The 12,862-nt window shown below is 41.0% G+C and overlaps 1 protein-coding gene across 2 annotated transcripts in view; it reads left to right on the forward strand.

Moving 5' to 3' along the window:
- LOC115192141 (sarcoplasmic/endoplasmic reticulum calcium ATPase 1-like) overlaps nt 1-12,409 on the forward strand; it is a 35,232-nt gene extending 22,823 nt beyond the window's left edge. For both annotated transcript variants that reach the window (XM_029750311.1, XM_029750312.1), the window contains exons 21-25: nt 3,897-3,982; nt 7,166-7,299; nt 7,976-8,093; nt 8,750-8,867; nt 12,061-12,409. In XM_029750311.1, coding sequence (XP_029606171.1) covers nt 3,897-3,982; nt 7,166-7,299; nt 7,976-8,093; nt 8,750-8,867; nt 12,061-12,098 — 494 coding nt within the window. In that variant the 3' untranslated portion in view covers nt 12,099-12,409. The remainder of the gene's footprint in view (nt 1-3,896; nt 3,983-7,165; nt 7,300-7,975; nt 8,094-8,749; nt 8,868-12,060) is intronic.
- The last annotated feature ends 453 nt before the right edge of the window (nt 12,410-12,862 follow it).

The following is a 12,862-nucleotide window of genomic DNA, read 5'->3' on the forward strand; positions in this document are numbered from 1 at the left end:
CAGCATATTGGATGACTGTCATTCATATCCCATTCACCCAGCTCAATGTAACATCGCTAGGTTTAGGCTATTACATGATACTAAAATGTTCTCTTTACCCATCATTAGGTTGCTACAACCTAACCTATGAATGAACGTTTACAACGTAGGTGCACAGGTCGAGAGAAAAATTTGAGTAATCAAGGTGACAGACAGTCGCACATTCAATACCGCCTTGCACACGCTTGCCTACATCTAGCTGATCTAGGGTGTAATCATTAGTCCAACAGTTACAAATGAGTTTCTACTGGACAAATTCAGGTACATTTATCCTTGTTGTGTTCCGTTCGCTTCCGTTTAAGAAGTGTTTTTCAACAGAATTGGTGGAATGAATGCAACTCTGATCACACAAACACAGTTCACTTTCATAGCAGCCACATACAAACAGCATGATCACTTTTCTTGTAGTATAATTCCTTCTCGCATCTACGTGACCTCCTCCTCTCACATTTTCCTTCGCTTGTGGACATCTGTGCACAACACATCAGCTTTCTGTGACCAGGCGAAAAAGACATTCCAAGCCAAACCTTCATATCATAATCACTACACACAGCCTACATCGTTGTCACCATATTATCTAACTAGAACTAACACATTAGTAAACCCGCTACAATCATGCAGTACAGTCAGCAAGCAGTGTAGCAGTTACACCGGCGGGCCCCAGTGGCAATATATTTATAAAACCAAAACCTTACTTTGACTTAGAGTTCCAGTGTTGGATAGCCATAGTTAGCGAGCTAGCATAGCATCCCTCTGTTTGAGCCAGGTGATTTAGTAGGCTAAACTAGTTAGCTGCATTCACTAGCTAAGTAAGTGAAAGTGAAAAAAATACAACGAAATATGTGACTCCCCACCTGGATTCGGTCTTATGTAGCAACATTTGAATTTCAGTTTTTTTACATTGGATATTATACACTGCATTTGAGGAAACAATAGGAAAGTAATTCTGCCTTGAAAGTTGATCAACTTGTAAACTCACTTTTGAGAAAACCATCTTTCAATGTTTTGGTATCTACACCCATTCAGCATTGTTCACACGCTCTTAAGCCTTAGCCCCACCCATTTCTTTAAGGGTTGATCCGTGCATTCTGTACTAACTTGCCAGCTACTTCCAGACATCTAAGAGAGAGAGAACAGCTCACTGAACATTACTCGCTCTAGCAGAGATGGTTAGGCTGTTATGTTATCCAGAGCGTTGGTGGCTGCAACTGTGCTGTCAGATTGTTCATTCGTAAATTCAGAGTGCACACTGGACGCTCTGACCAATAAGTAGGGTTGTTCCGAAAGCTCTGACCTCACAACAACAGTCAAGCACCCAAGCTAACTGGCTAACATTGGCTAGCTACTTCCAGACACATAATGAGAGAACACCCCACTCTGACCATTTTACTCCCCCTAGCAGAGCTGGTTAGGCAGTTTTCATGTTATCCAGAGCCTTGGTGACTGTAACAGTGCTGTTGGCAACAATTGAATTACGCTTTGTTGCCGACATTTACTGACACCAGACATATTCAATGGGTGTTGAGCTTTCAAAAATTCATCAGTTATTCTGCGCTCTGGCACACTAAGACGAGAGTCTTTTGTTAAGAAATGTAGCTAGATAGCTAGCTAGGTAAACAATGGATCCCAACGCATGACGTAATGTTAGTTAGCGAGCCAGCCAGCTAACAGTACACTAACTTGAAATAAAAATACTTTGTAAAAATTTGAGTGAAGTCTTTTGTTAAGACATGTAGCTAGCTGGCTAGCTAAACAATGGACCATAATCACAACTCATGTTACTACCCTGCATGAATCTGCAGGTAGCTAACCAACCAGGTTCTATGGCTATAACTAGTCAAGCAAATGTGTCTGAGATACGAAGAATAAGATCATACACATAACGTTAGCTAGCGAACCAGCCAGCTAACATTAGCTAGCTAACAGTACACTTGAAATGAAATATCTGAAAATGTAGCTAGCTAGACTATCTTACCAGTATACATCATGGTTGGACGCGTCTCCTGTCTGATGCCATGCATGGTTGCCCTTAGCTTGACGATGTAATCCAGACTGGTGTTTTCTCCATCTCCTTAGCTATCATACTCGAATTCCACTGATTTCAAACTTATGTGTATGCTCTCCAGCCAGCTAACGTTACCTAGCTAACAGTACACTTTAACTTGACATTAGGTTTATGCAGTTTTACTACGCAATATATAAAAAAAGCCACGTTTCACACGAGTACCTAGACATACTGACCAGCTCCAATAGACAGACGCGTGCTATATGGCTGACCAATCCAAACTCATCTCTCGGCATGCCCAGCCCACTCATTATCTCAGCCAATCATGGCTAGTGGGAAGGTTGCTCACTTTTTCTGTGGCTAAACCAACTAGGCTCATAATTTAACAATTTTATTCATATTTACAGATGGCATACAATTTTGATATTAAGGCACATGAAAGTTCACATGTTCGAGAAGGTATTTCTGCCCCCAAAAAACGCATTTTGATAAAAAAATATTTTTTACGTTCAAACAGCTCTCCTGTGAAGTCGTGACTTGCGACATACGCCTAGTGTCTTGAATTGGGTCACATATAGCTAGCTTTCTATATATAATACATGAATTTGTTCAAAACTGTTCAACTATTGTCATTCTCTCTCTGAGTCAACTACTCACCACACTTTATGCACTGCAGTGCTAGCTAGCTGTATCTTATGCTTTCAGTACTAGATTCATTCTCTGATGCTTTGATTGTGTGGACAACATGTCAGTTCATGCTGCAAGAGCTCTGATAGGTTGGAGGACATTCTCCAGAAGTTGTCATAATTACTGTGTAAGTAAGTCTATGGAAGGGGGTGAGAACCATGAGCCTCCTAGGTTTTGTATTGAAGTCAATGTAGCCAGAGGACGGAAAGTAGCTGTCCTCCGGCTACACCATGGTGCTACCCTAAAGTGCTGTTGAGGCTATTGTAGACCTTCATAGCAAAGCAATGTGTTTTAATCAATTATTTGGTGATGTGAATGCATTTAGTTTAGTTTTATTGAAAGAGGACAACTTTAATGTTTCACTGTAAATTCTTTATGAAATTCAACATAGGCTAAACTAGCTAGCTGCATTCGCTAGCTTAGTAAGTGTGGGGGGGGGGGGGGGGAATACAACAAAATATAGCTAGCTCTCTCTCTTGCTTCTCCATAATTTTTGAAGAAATGTATTTGTTCAAAACTGTTAAACTATTCTTTCTCTCTTTCTGAGTCTACTCACCACATTCTATGCACTACAATGCTAGCTAGCTGTAGCTTATACTTTCAGTACTAGATTCATTCTCTGGTCCTTTTATTGGGTGGACAACATGTCAGAGGAGAACGGAAACTAGCTGTCCTCCAGCTACACCATGGTGCTACCCTACAGAGTGCTGTTGAGGCTACTGTAGACCTTTAATCAATTATTTGGTGCCATGAATATGTTTAGGAAAGTTTTATCTAAAAATGATAACTTCTTTTGTTTCACAACAATAAAAAACACGCCATCCTCCTCTAAGAAGCCTCCACTGGCTTACAGCCTAGACACCCTGCCCCCCTCTACCACACCACATTTAAATTGAGCAGTGCTTTATTGGCATGGTGGTGGGACACAAACTGCAGCCAAAGTAATAATCAAATTAATGTTACACCGTTTCTGTACATCCTAGGGATAAAGGAACACGGTAGATAGAAAATACACATTTAATTAAAAGTAATTAAATTCTACACAAGCAAACAACAACAAAGTATGCCCTCATCTCGATACTTCAACAGGAAAAGGTAATTAAATCAATTGGACAGATTACAATTTAGATCAATGTTACCTGACTTCCTGTGGTCTGTGTTCCAGGCTACGTTGGTGCTGCTACCGTTGCTGCTGCCGCCTGGTGGTTCCTCTACAGTGAGGACGGCCCTGGTGTGTCTTTCTACCAGCTGGTGAGTAGTAGCATTAGATATGGAAGAGGAAGCAAGACCTCCCACTCCCTAATTTTTATTTCAATGGAAGTCAATGAACTAAGCAGACTGCTATGACATTGGTGTCTATGGGAGGTGCACCCCCTTAAGCAAGTCCTGACCAAGTCCTAAAGCAATGGGACTCCCTAAATCTGTCTCAGATTATTACCAATCCCACAAGGTATGACTCCAAACACCCAGAAAAGACTACTGTCCTCGATGTTATCCTCACAAATAATCCTGATAGGTACAGTATCAGTCTGGTGTTTTCTGTAATGGCCTTAGTGTTCATTGTTTTACAGCCTGTGTTCATAATTGCTTCTCAGTGAAACGACCTGTCCTGATTTGTCATAGACGCTTGCTAAAAAACATTAATGTGCAAGCCTTCCTTCCAACTGGCCTCTGTAAAATGTTATAGAATCAGCTTGATACCCTCTGTCGAAGACGCTTGGACATTATTTTTGATATTTTCAGTGGTATTGTTAAAACATGCCCGCATAAAGAAAATTAGAATTAAAAACAGGTTCATCCCCTGGTTCGATCGTGATCTTGCAGAGTTACTCCACCTCAAGAATTGCATTCGGCGAAAGGCTCAGCACATGCATACTCAGGCTGACTGGCTATCGTTCAGGCAAATGAGAAATAAGTGCACTCAGGCTATCCGGAAGACCAAAGTTAGTTACTTTAAGGAGCAGTTCTCTCTCTGTGGGTGTAACCCCAAGAAGTTCTGGAAAACGGTTAAAGACCTGGAGAATAAACCCTCCTCCTCACAGCTGCCCATGTCCCTTAATGTTGATGATGTGGTTGTTACTGACAAGGAGCACATGGCTGAGCTCTTTAATTAATCACCACTTCATTAAGTCAGGATTCCTATTTGACTCAGCCATGCCTCCTTGCCCATCCAACATTTCCTCATATCCCACCCCTTCTAATGCACCTATCCCCGATGCTTCTCCCTATTTTTCCCCTGCCCCGCTACAAAGTTTCTTCCTGCAGGCAGTCACTGAGTCTGAGGTGCTAAAGGAGCTCCTTAAACCTGACCCCCAAAAAAACATCTGGGTCAGATGGTTAAGACCCTTTCTTCTTTAAGGATGCTGTCCCTATCATCGCCAAGCCTGTCTCTCCTCTCTGGGGAGGTTCCCATTGCTTGGAAGGCAGCCACGGTTAGTCCTTTATTTAAAGGGGTAGATCAAGCTGATCCTAACTGTTATAGGCCTCTTTCTATTTGCCCTGTTTATCAAAAGTGTTGGAAAAACTTGTCAATAATCAACTGACTGGCTTTCTTGATGTCGATAGTATTCTCTTGCGTATGCAATCTGGTTTCCGCTCAGGTTATGGATGTGTCACTGCAACCTTAAAGGTCCTCAATGATGTCACCATTTCCCTTGAGTCTTAGCAATACTGTGCTGCTATTTTTATTGACTTGGCAAAGCTTTTGATACAGTAGACCATTCCATTCTTGTGGGCCGGCTAAGGAGTATTGGTGTCTCTGAGGGGTCTTTGGGCTGATTTGCTAACTACCTCTCTCAAAGAGTCCAGTGTATAAAGTCAGAAAATATGCTGTCTCAGCCACTGCCTGTCACCAAGGGCTCAATCCTAGGCCTCACGCTCTTCTCAATTTACATCAACAACATAGCTCAGGCAGTAGGAAGCTCTCTCATCATTTATAGGCAGATGATACATTCTTGTACTCAGCTGGCCCCTCCCGGATTTTGTGTTAAATGCTCTACAACAAAGCTTTCTTAGTGTCCAACAAGCTTTCTCTACCCTTGACCTTTGTTTTGGAGGAGTTCAGAACAAGGTTATGCAGTTTAGTAAGAAGAATGCCCCTCCTCCCACAGGTGTTATTACTACCTCTGAGGGTTTAGAGCTTGAGGTAGTCACCTCATACAAGTACTTGGGAGTATGGCTAGACAGCACATATCAAAGCTGCAGGCTAAAGTTAAATCTAGACTTGGTTTCCTCTATCGTAATTGCTCCTCTTTCACCCCAGCTGCCAAACTAACCCTGAATCAGATGACCATCCTACCCATGCTAGATTACGGAGACATAACTTATAGATCGGCAGGTAATGTTGCTCTCGAGCGGCTAGATGTTCTTTACCATTCGGCCATCAGATTTGCCACCACAGACTCAATCACTTACTGACAGTTGTGGCTGCATTATTGTCTCTACCTTCTTGCCCTTTGTGCTGTTGTCTAAGCCCAATAATGTTTGCACAATGTTTTGTGCTGCTACCATGCTGTGTTGTCATGTGTTGCTGCCTTGCTATGTTGTCGTCTTAGGCCTCTTTATGTAGTGTTGTGTTGTCTCTCTTGTTCTGTGTTTTGTCCTATATTTATATTGTATTTTATCCCATGGACCCGTCCCCACAGGAGGCCTTTTGCCAGGCTGTCATTGTAATTAAGAATTTATTCTTAACTGACTTGCCTAGTTAAATAAAGGTTAAATAAAATAAAATAACAATGAAGCAGACAATCCCAAATCGGAACCCTAGTCTGGCTCTCTATGTAGCTCTGAATTAATTTATTTTTTCCCTATACAATCCTGGGGGTAGGGGCTACCTAGGACTTACATTTAAATTCATTATTGAGCAAAAATATGCAGTCTGGTGTGTAGAACAGAGGTTGAGTCCCACCCTATTCCCTATATAGGGCCCTGGTTAAAAGTAGTGCACTATAGGAAATAGAGTCACATTTGGGATTTAACCAGACTCTGTAGAACAGGGATTGGTCTCCACTTTTTGTCCCAGCCCAGCACACCTGTATCACATAAACTATTGCTTTTTAGAATTAGAAAAACTTTGTCCACACAAATGTAGAAATTTGTTTTCGGCTTCACCAGATTAAAACAGACATGAAACGCCATCCCAGATAATGAAATATACTGTACAAAAGTGCTACAGTGCCACTGCAGTTCCAAATTCATATATGTTGCGTCATTGGTCTAAAACCATAAATCATCAAGAGATCCTCATTCAAAATAGACCAATAGTCAAAGACCTTCATCATGATTATCATCATCAATTTTGGGGATATTTAATGTTATGGGTAGGGGCTACCTAAGATCTACATTTAAACTTCTTACTGAGCAAAAATGTAGTGAATGATTCTGTGATAATCCAGTAAATGGTTCCATCCTAATTCTCTTGATTTTTCTCTTCAGTCCCACTTCATGCAGTGCCACGAGGAAAACGAGGACTTTGTCGGTGTCCACTGTGAGGTGTTTGAGGCCGCTCCCCCCATGACCATGGCCCTGTCTGTGTTGGTCACCATCGAGATGTGCAATGCCCTCAACAGGTCAGACTGCAACTAGAAGAAACTTTGGTTCCTGCCTGGTTCAATATAAAGGAATGTTTGAAGATTCATATTAGAAATGCAAGATTCAATTATGCATAACATTAAGGGCCCGTATCCCAGATTAAGCCTACTCCTTGACAAAAAGAAAAGCACTTTCAATGGAGATGATTCATTTGGCATGCTTTGTAATGCAGGACACTACTAGGTTTAATCTGGGTCCTCCAAACTTGCACATTGGTAGTTTGTTAGCATTGTAATTCTTGATACACAGTATATCAATTTAGGAGGTGGAACAGTAAAGTTTTATAAATTATAGCACTTCTATAACAGTGTGTTTCTAAAACACAGAGTATCAAGAGTATGATATGAAAGCCTAATCCCAGAAGTAGCTATAACATTGAAAGTGTAGTGTAACCCCAAAGAAATTGGAAGAGTAACTTTAGATTAAACCTGCAGAACAAACATTATCCTCCATACCTCACCATGTAATCTCAGAACACACGCTGCTGCACACCTCTTGGCACACACCTGCATCAACACACATTTTAAATACTTTACTTGTAATCCACAAATCAAATGTACATTTAAAAAAAAAGGATCCAAACATCTCAGCGCACACACACACACACACAGTGTTTAGCCAGCGTGCATTACGTAACCCCTCTGTCCCCCCCAGTTTGTCTGAGAACCAGTCCCTGCTGCGCATGCCCCCCTGGAGCAACCTGTGGCTGGTTGGAGCCATGTCCCTCTCCATGTCACTCCACTTTGTGATCATTTATGTCGACCCCATGCCTGTGAGTCTGCCTTACCTCGCACCACAACCCTCACCTCACATACTTGTCTTATCCGGCTCCAAGGACCACTCATTTTGATCCTACATCCATCTCGCTCTGCCTCCTTTTTGTCTTACTCTCTCAATCTCCTGTCTGATTCTCACTCTCTCTCCCAGACAAACATTGTTATACAGACATTATTGTTATACAGTCCCCTTTACTGTGTTCCCTGACACAAAGGGCTATTCAATTCTTATTGCGGAAATGTAGCGTTAGAGCGCGATTGAAATTTATAAAGCAATGTTCCCGCGTTAGCGGAGACTGCATTCGCAGTAAACGCTACATATATTGTCTCAATCGGAAATGACCTGAACATTTCTATCGAATAATCTGTAACGCTTCAGCGATACAGACTGAATAGAGCCCTAAGTAAGAGTGATACTTGAGTAAGAGTATTTGACAATCGAGTAAGGCCTAGATTCAATCTGGACCTTTATAGTGCGATTTACATTTAAAAGGTCATTTCCGATTGAGCCGACATATGCGCCGTTTACAGTGAGTTGTCTACGCAAACGCGGAAACATTGCTTTTAAAAAGGTGCATAGCCCGATCGGATTGAATCTAGCCGTAGTAGTTTGTGATATGTGTCTGAAATGTGCCTGTCCTCTCCGCTGCAGATGATCTTTAAGTTGACCCACTTGAACGTGGAAAAATGGATGGTGGTGCTCAAGCTCTCCTTCCCAGTCATCCTCATTGACGAGGTCCTCAAGTTTGTGGCCCGCAATTACCTGGAGGGTAAGGACACACACAATCTGTTATCGGTTAAATCTGTAACATTCCTTGAAATAATATCCTGTACTATCCACAGAAATGTTCCCTCTAATTATTTTGGGCACTGAGCAAATTTCAGATCGTGCGAGTGGAAACTGGAATGTTGGGAGAATTCTGTGTAACTTTACAGTTTTAGCCACAATATCCTATTGGCTACTGTCTGAGCACAATGTAGACCTATCAGAGTGGCCTACCAACAAAACCAATAATGCAAATCCCATAACATTTTCACAATTTTGATTTCTATGATATAGCCTACAGTAGCCTATATGGGGTGTTCAATGCAGTCTTTTAAAAACGTTTTTACATTATGCTCTTGTAGGAAGCAGTAACACCCCATCGCTGACCAATTGAAGAAAAGGCATTAGGGCTAGGGTGGACTGTAAATTAGGTTTAGGACTGTTCCTGACCGATGTGCAATAGCGGTAGTATGTTAGAGGAATGAGGAGATGGCCAGGAATCCAATACTTGATTTTATTGCATACACAGAGCACACTGGGTTGTTTGGAGGTTATGGAATTGTGGTTTTTGGACAGTCACGCACAACAAAGAAGGCACAAAAGGCAAGATGGCCACCAGATTGAATCACCAGCACAACTGAAAGCTAGGGGGAAAACTGCAGCTTAAATGGTGCAGGAATGTCAATTAGTTCACTGGGAACATGTGTGGTAATTAGCCAGGGAGGGGCATGGCCAGAGGAGAAGGAAAACCTGGTTGCTGCCATGAGCCTTTGTAACACCAATACTTACATAGAACTGGGCTAATAACTCGCTAACTAGCAAAGAATATCAACAAACATGCACAGCTCTGAAAAGCGGATCCACTGGCTGGTGATTGAAAGACCACTTATGCACTACCTGTCAATAGAATTATACTCCGATGCGCTTTGGCTTAGTCAAGACAGCCGATAGTGGGCGTTTGATCTGTACTATTTTTTTAGGATTGATGTGCCCAGCAGGTAAAACATTCGTGTCACCCGTGGGCCGGCTCGTACATAAAGCATCCTCCATTCATGCTGCAAAAGCATCATTTTCCTTCTTAACCAGCTTTAATGGCGGGCTGTTGGAACATTTAAATTTTTTTAAGTGTGTACTGTAGCAGTGATGTAAAGAACTTAAGTAGTACTTTCAAGTATTTTTACTTAAGTATTTTTTTGGGGTATCTGTAGTTTACTATTCATATTTTTGACAAATTTATGCTTTTACTTCACTACATTCCTAAAGAAAATGATGTACTTTTTACTCCATACATTTTCCCAGACACCAAAATGTACTCGTTACATTTTGAATGCTTAGCTGGACAGAAAATTTGTCTAATTCACACACCTATTAAAATAATGCACTGTCATCCCTACTACCGCTGATCTGGCAGACTCACTAAACACATGCTTCATTTGTAAATTATGTCTGAGGGTTGGAACGTGCCCCTGGCTATTGGTAATTTGAAGAGAAAAAAAAAGAAAATGGTGCTGTCTGGTTTGTTTAAGGAATGTGAAATTATTTATACTTTTGATTCTTAAGTATATTTAAAACCAAATATTTTTTTACTCAAGTAGGATTTTACTGGGTGACTCACTTGAGTCATTTTCTATGAAGGTATCTTTACTTTTACTCAAGTATGACAAAATTGGGTACTTCTTCCATCACTGTACTGTAGTTGAAGAAAAGATCTAGAGCCCACTATCAGCCGCCTAGGCTAGCTGTGGCTCTAACTACAACAAAAATCACAGACTCAATCTTAGATTCGTTTTGTTGCTGAAAAGTGGCTGATGTAATGTTGATTAAATCAGAGAAACATTGATCTAGAGCAAACTCAGTTAAGTTCAATCTCTTGCATCTCTGCACGAGTCCTGGAGGTGGTGCGTGGCTGTGCACGCAAACAGCTTAGAGTGAACATAGATCCACAGACTTTCATACCTGCTTCAATGGCTTACTAAGACTATCATCCATTCTAAATAATACCTATTTAATTGCAAAACCTTTAATAGGTTAATATGATTTATCTTCCTATCAGGTGCCTTCATTGCCCTCTCCCCCACTTTTCCTATACCTGCCACTGCCTTCGCTACTCCCCCCTTCCATCCTGTTTTCACTTTGTTTATGATTCAATGGTTTTGTATCCAGATGGTGTCAACACTGAATTTACACTGATAATATATAATACATATAATATCCACTCTTATATGTATTCACTAAAGTCTGTGTGAGCGTCTTCCTACAGGTTTCTATGTATCCCCATATTGCTTAATACAAGTTTGTCTAATTTTATGGCTATAATGTCACATTTAGGTAGTAATTGCCTTTGTAGACCCTTCCACCAGCAAGATCTAGCTTGGGGACAAATCAAATCAAACTGTCACATGCACCGAATACAACAAGTTTAGACCTTACCGTGAAATGCTTACTTACAAGCCCTTAACTCTTCTTGAACTGCACTGTTGGTTAAGAAAATATTTACCAACTAAAGTAAAAAAAAATGTTTTTTAAAGTAACACAATAACATAACAAGGCTATATACAGGGGGTACCGGTACTGAGTCAGTGCGCGGGAGTACAGGTTAGTTGAGGTAATGCAAACATGTAGGTAGTGATAGGACAAGGTTATCCTTTGCAGTTTTAACTTGTTAATATTACAATTTTCCAACAATAACATTTAACTGCAGTCAACATAGCCTATTATTGTATGGAAAAGTCCGTTTTTTTTTTAATGAACATAGTACAAATGTTGGTATCATTTAGCAGACGCTTTTATCCAAAACTTGGTCATGCGTGCATACATTTTATAAGTGGGTGGCCCCTGGGAATTGAACCCACAATCCTGGCATTGGAAGCGCCATGCTGTACCGAACTGAGCTACACAGAACCACCAATATTTGCTGTTGACTATATAAGTGTTGGATGTCAACTGAGCAGAACTAAAATGTAACTAAATGGCCAGAATAATAGATGCATGCCCAACTCCACATCAATCAACAGTACTTCATGTAGATCTAAAAGGACTGTATTTCTAATAATATGGGAATTTTAGGCTGGGTTGGAATGCTCCCGATATTGCTTATACCTATCCTCCAAATTGATCCCTAGGGGCTAGTGCTCAATTTGAGACTTAAGTCTAGTCCTACCTTATCGGTTGCCAATACCCTTCTCTTTCCCATGCAGTTGCTGATGACAACCTAGTAAGCAAGAAGTGGGACTAAAAGAACACCAGGAGTATAAAGGAGAGAAAAGAATGAGAAGAGGAACGGTGGAAGCACTTCCCAGAAACGAGAGCGCAGACCGTCACTAGAAGTGAGAGAAAAAAAAATCGAACAAGATTAAAGAACGAAACAAAAGCCACCAGAAAATTACAAAAAGTAAAAAAAAGAAGTTTTTTTAAAATATACAAATAAATACTTTTTCTTTCTTTGTGTATGTATTGAAATTAAGTTAATATATAAGAGTGTTATGAACATGAACAATATATTCAAATTATTCTTAAAAAATAAAACTATTAAAAGAGAATACAAGAGTGGCTGGTTAATAGTTATTGGTTTGATTCCCAGTATCTCACATACTTACTTATGGTTGATGAGAAGAAGCATCTTCTCCTTTACTTATGAGTCCTTTGGTGTCTGTGGAGATCAATCATGGATTTACAGCTGCAGACAGCGCATGTGAAGGCTTGGTTTGGAGGGGGCAGGAATAGCCCTGTGAGCATGCCTCAGGTGGCTAGGTCCTCTATACTGGATGGATCGTGCACCTCTTCAGTGGTTTTTATTCGGTCCTGCATCTACTTCTTCTGGCCACCAGCAGAGCGTTGGCCTTCATGTGGCCGCACTTTCGGCAGATGTCGGCCCTCTAGCATGCGGATGACATGACCAAGACATCTTAGTTGGTGATTGTTTAAGGTGGACTGCATGCTACCACTGCCAGCCCATTTCAGTACCTCTGTGTGGGGTACTGCATCCTGCCAGGTAACACA

This window comes from Salmo trutta, chromosome 4 (assembly GCF_901001165.1).
Source record: "Salmo trutta chromosome 4, fSalTru1.1, whole genome shotgun sequence".
Lineage (NCBI taxonomy): Eukaryota > Metazoa > Chordata > Actinopteri > Salmoniformes > Salmonidae > Salmo > Salmo trutta.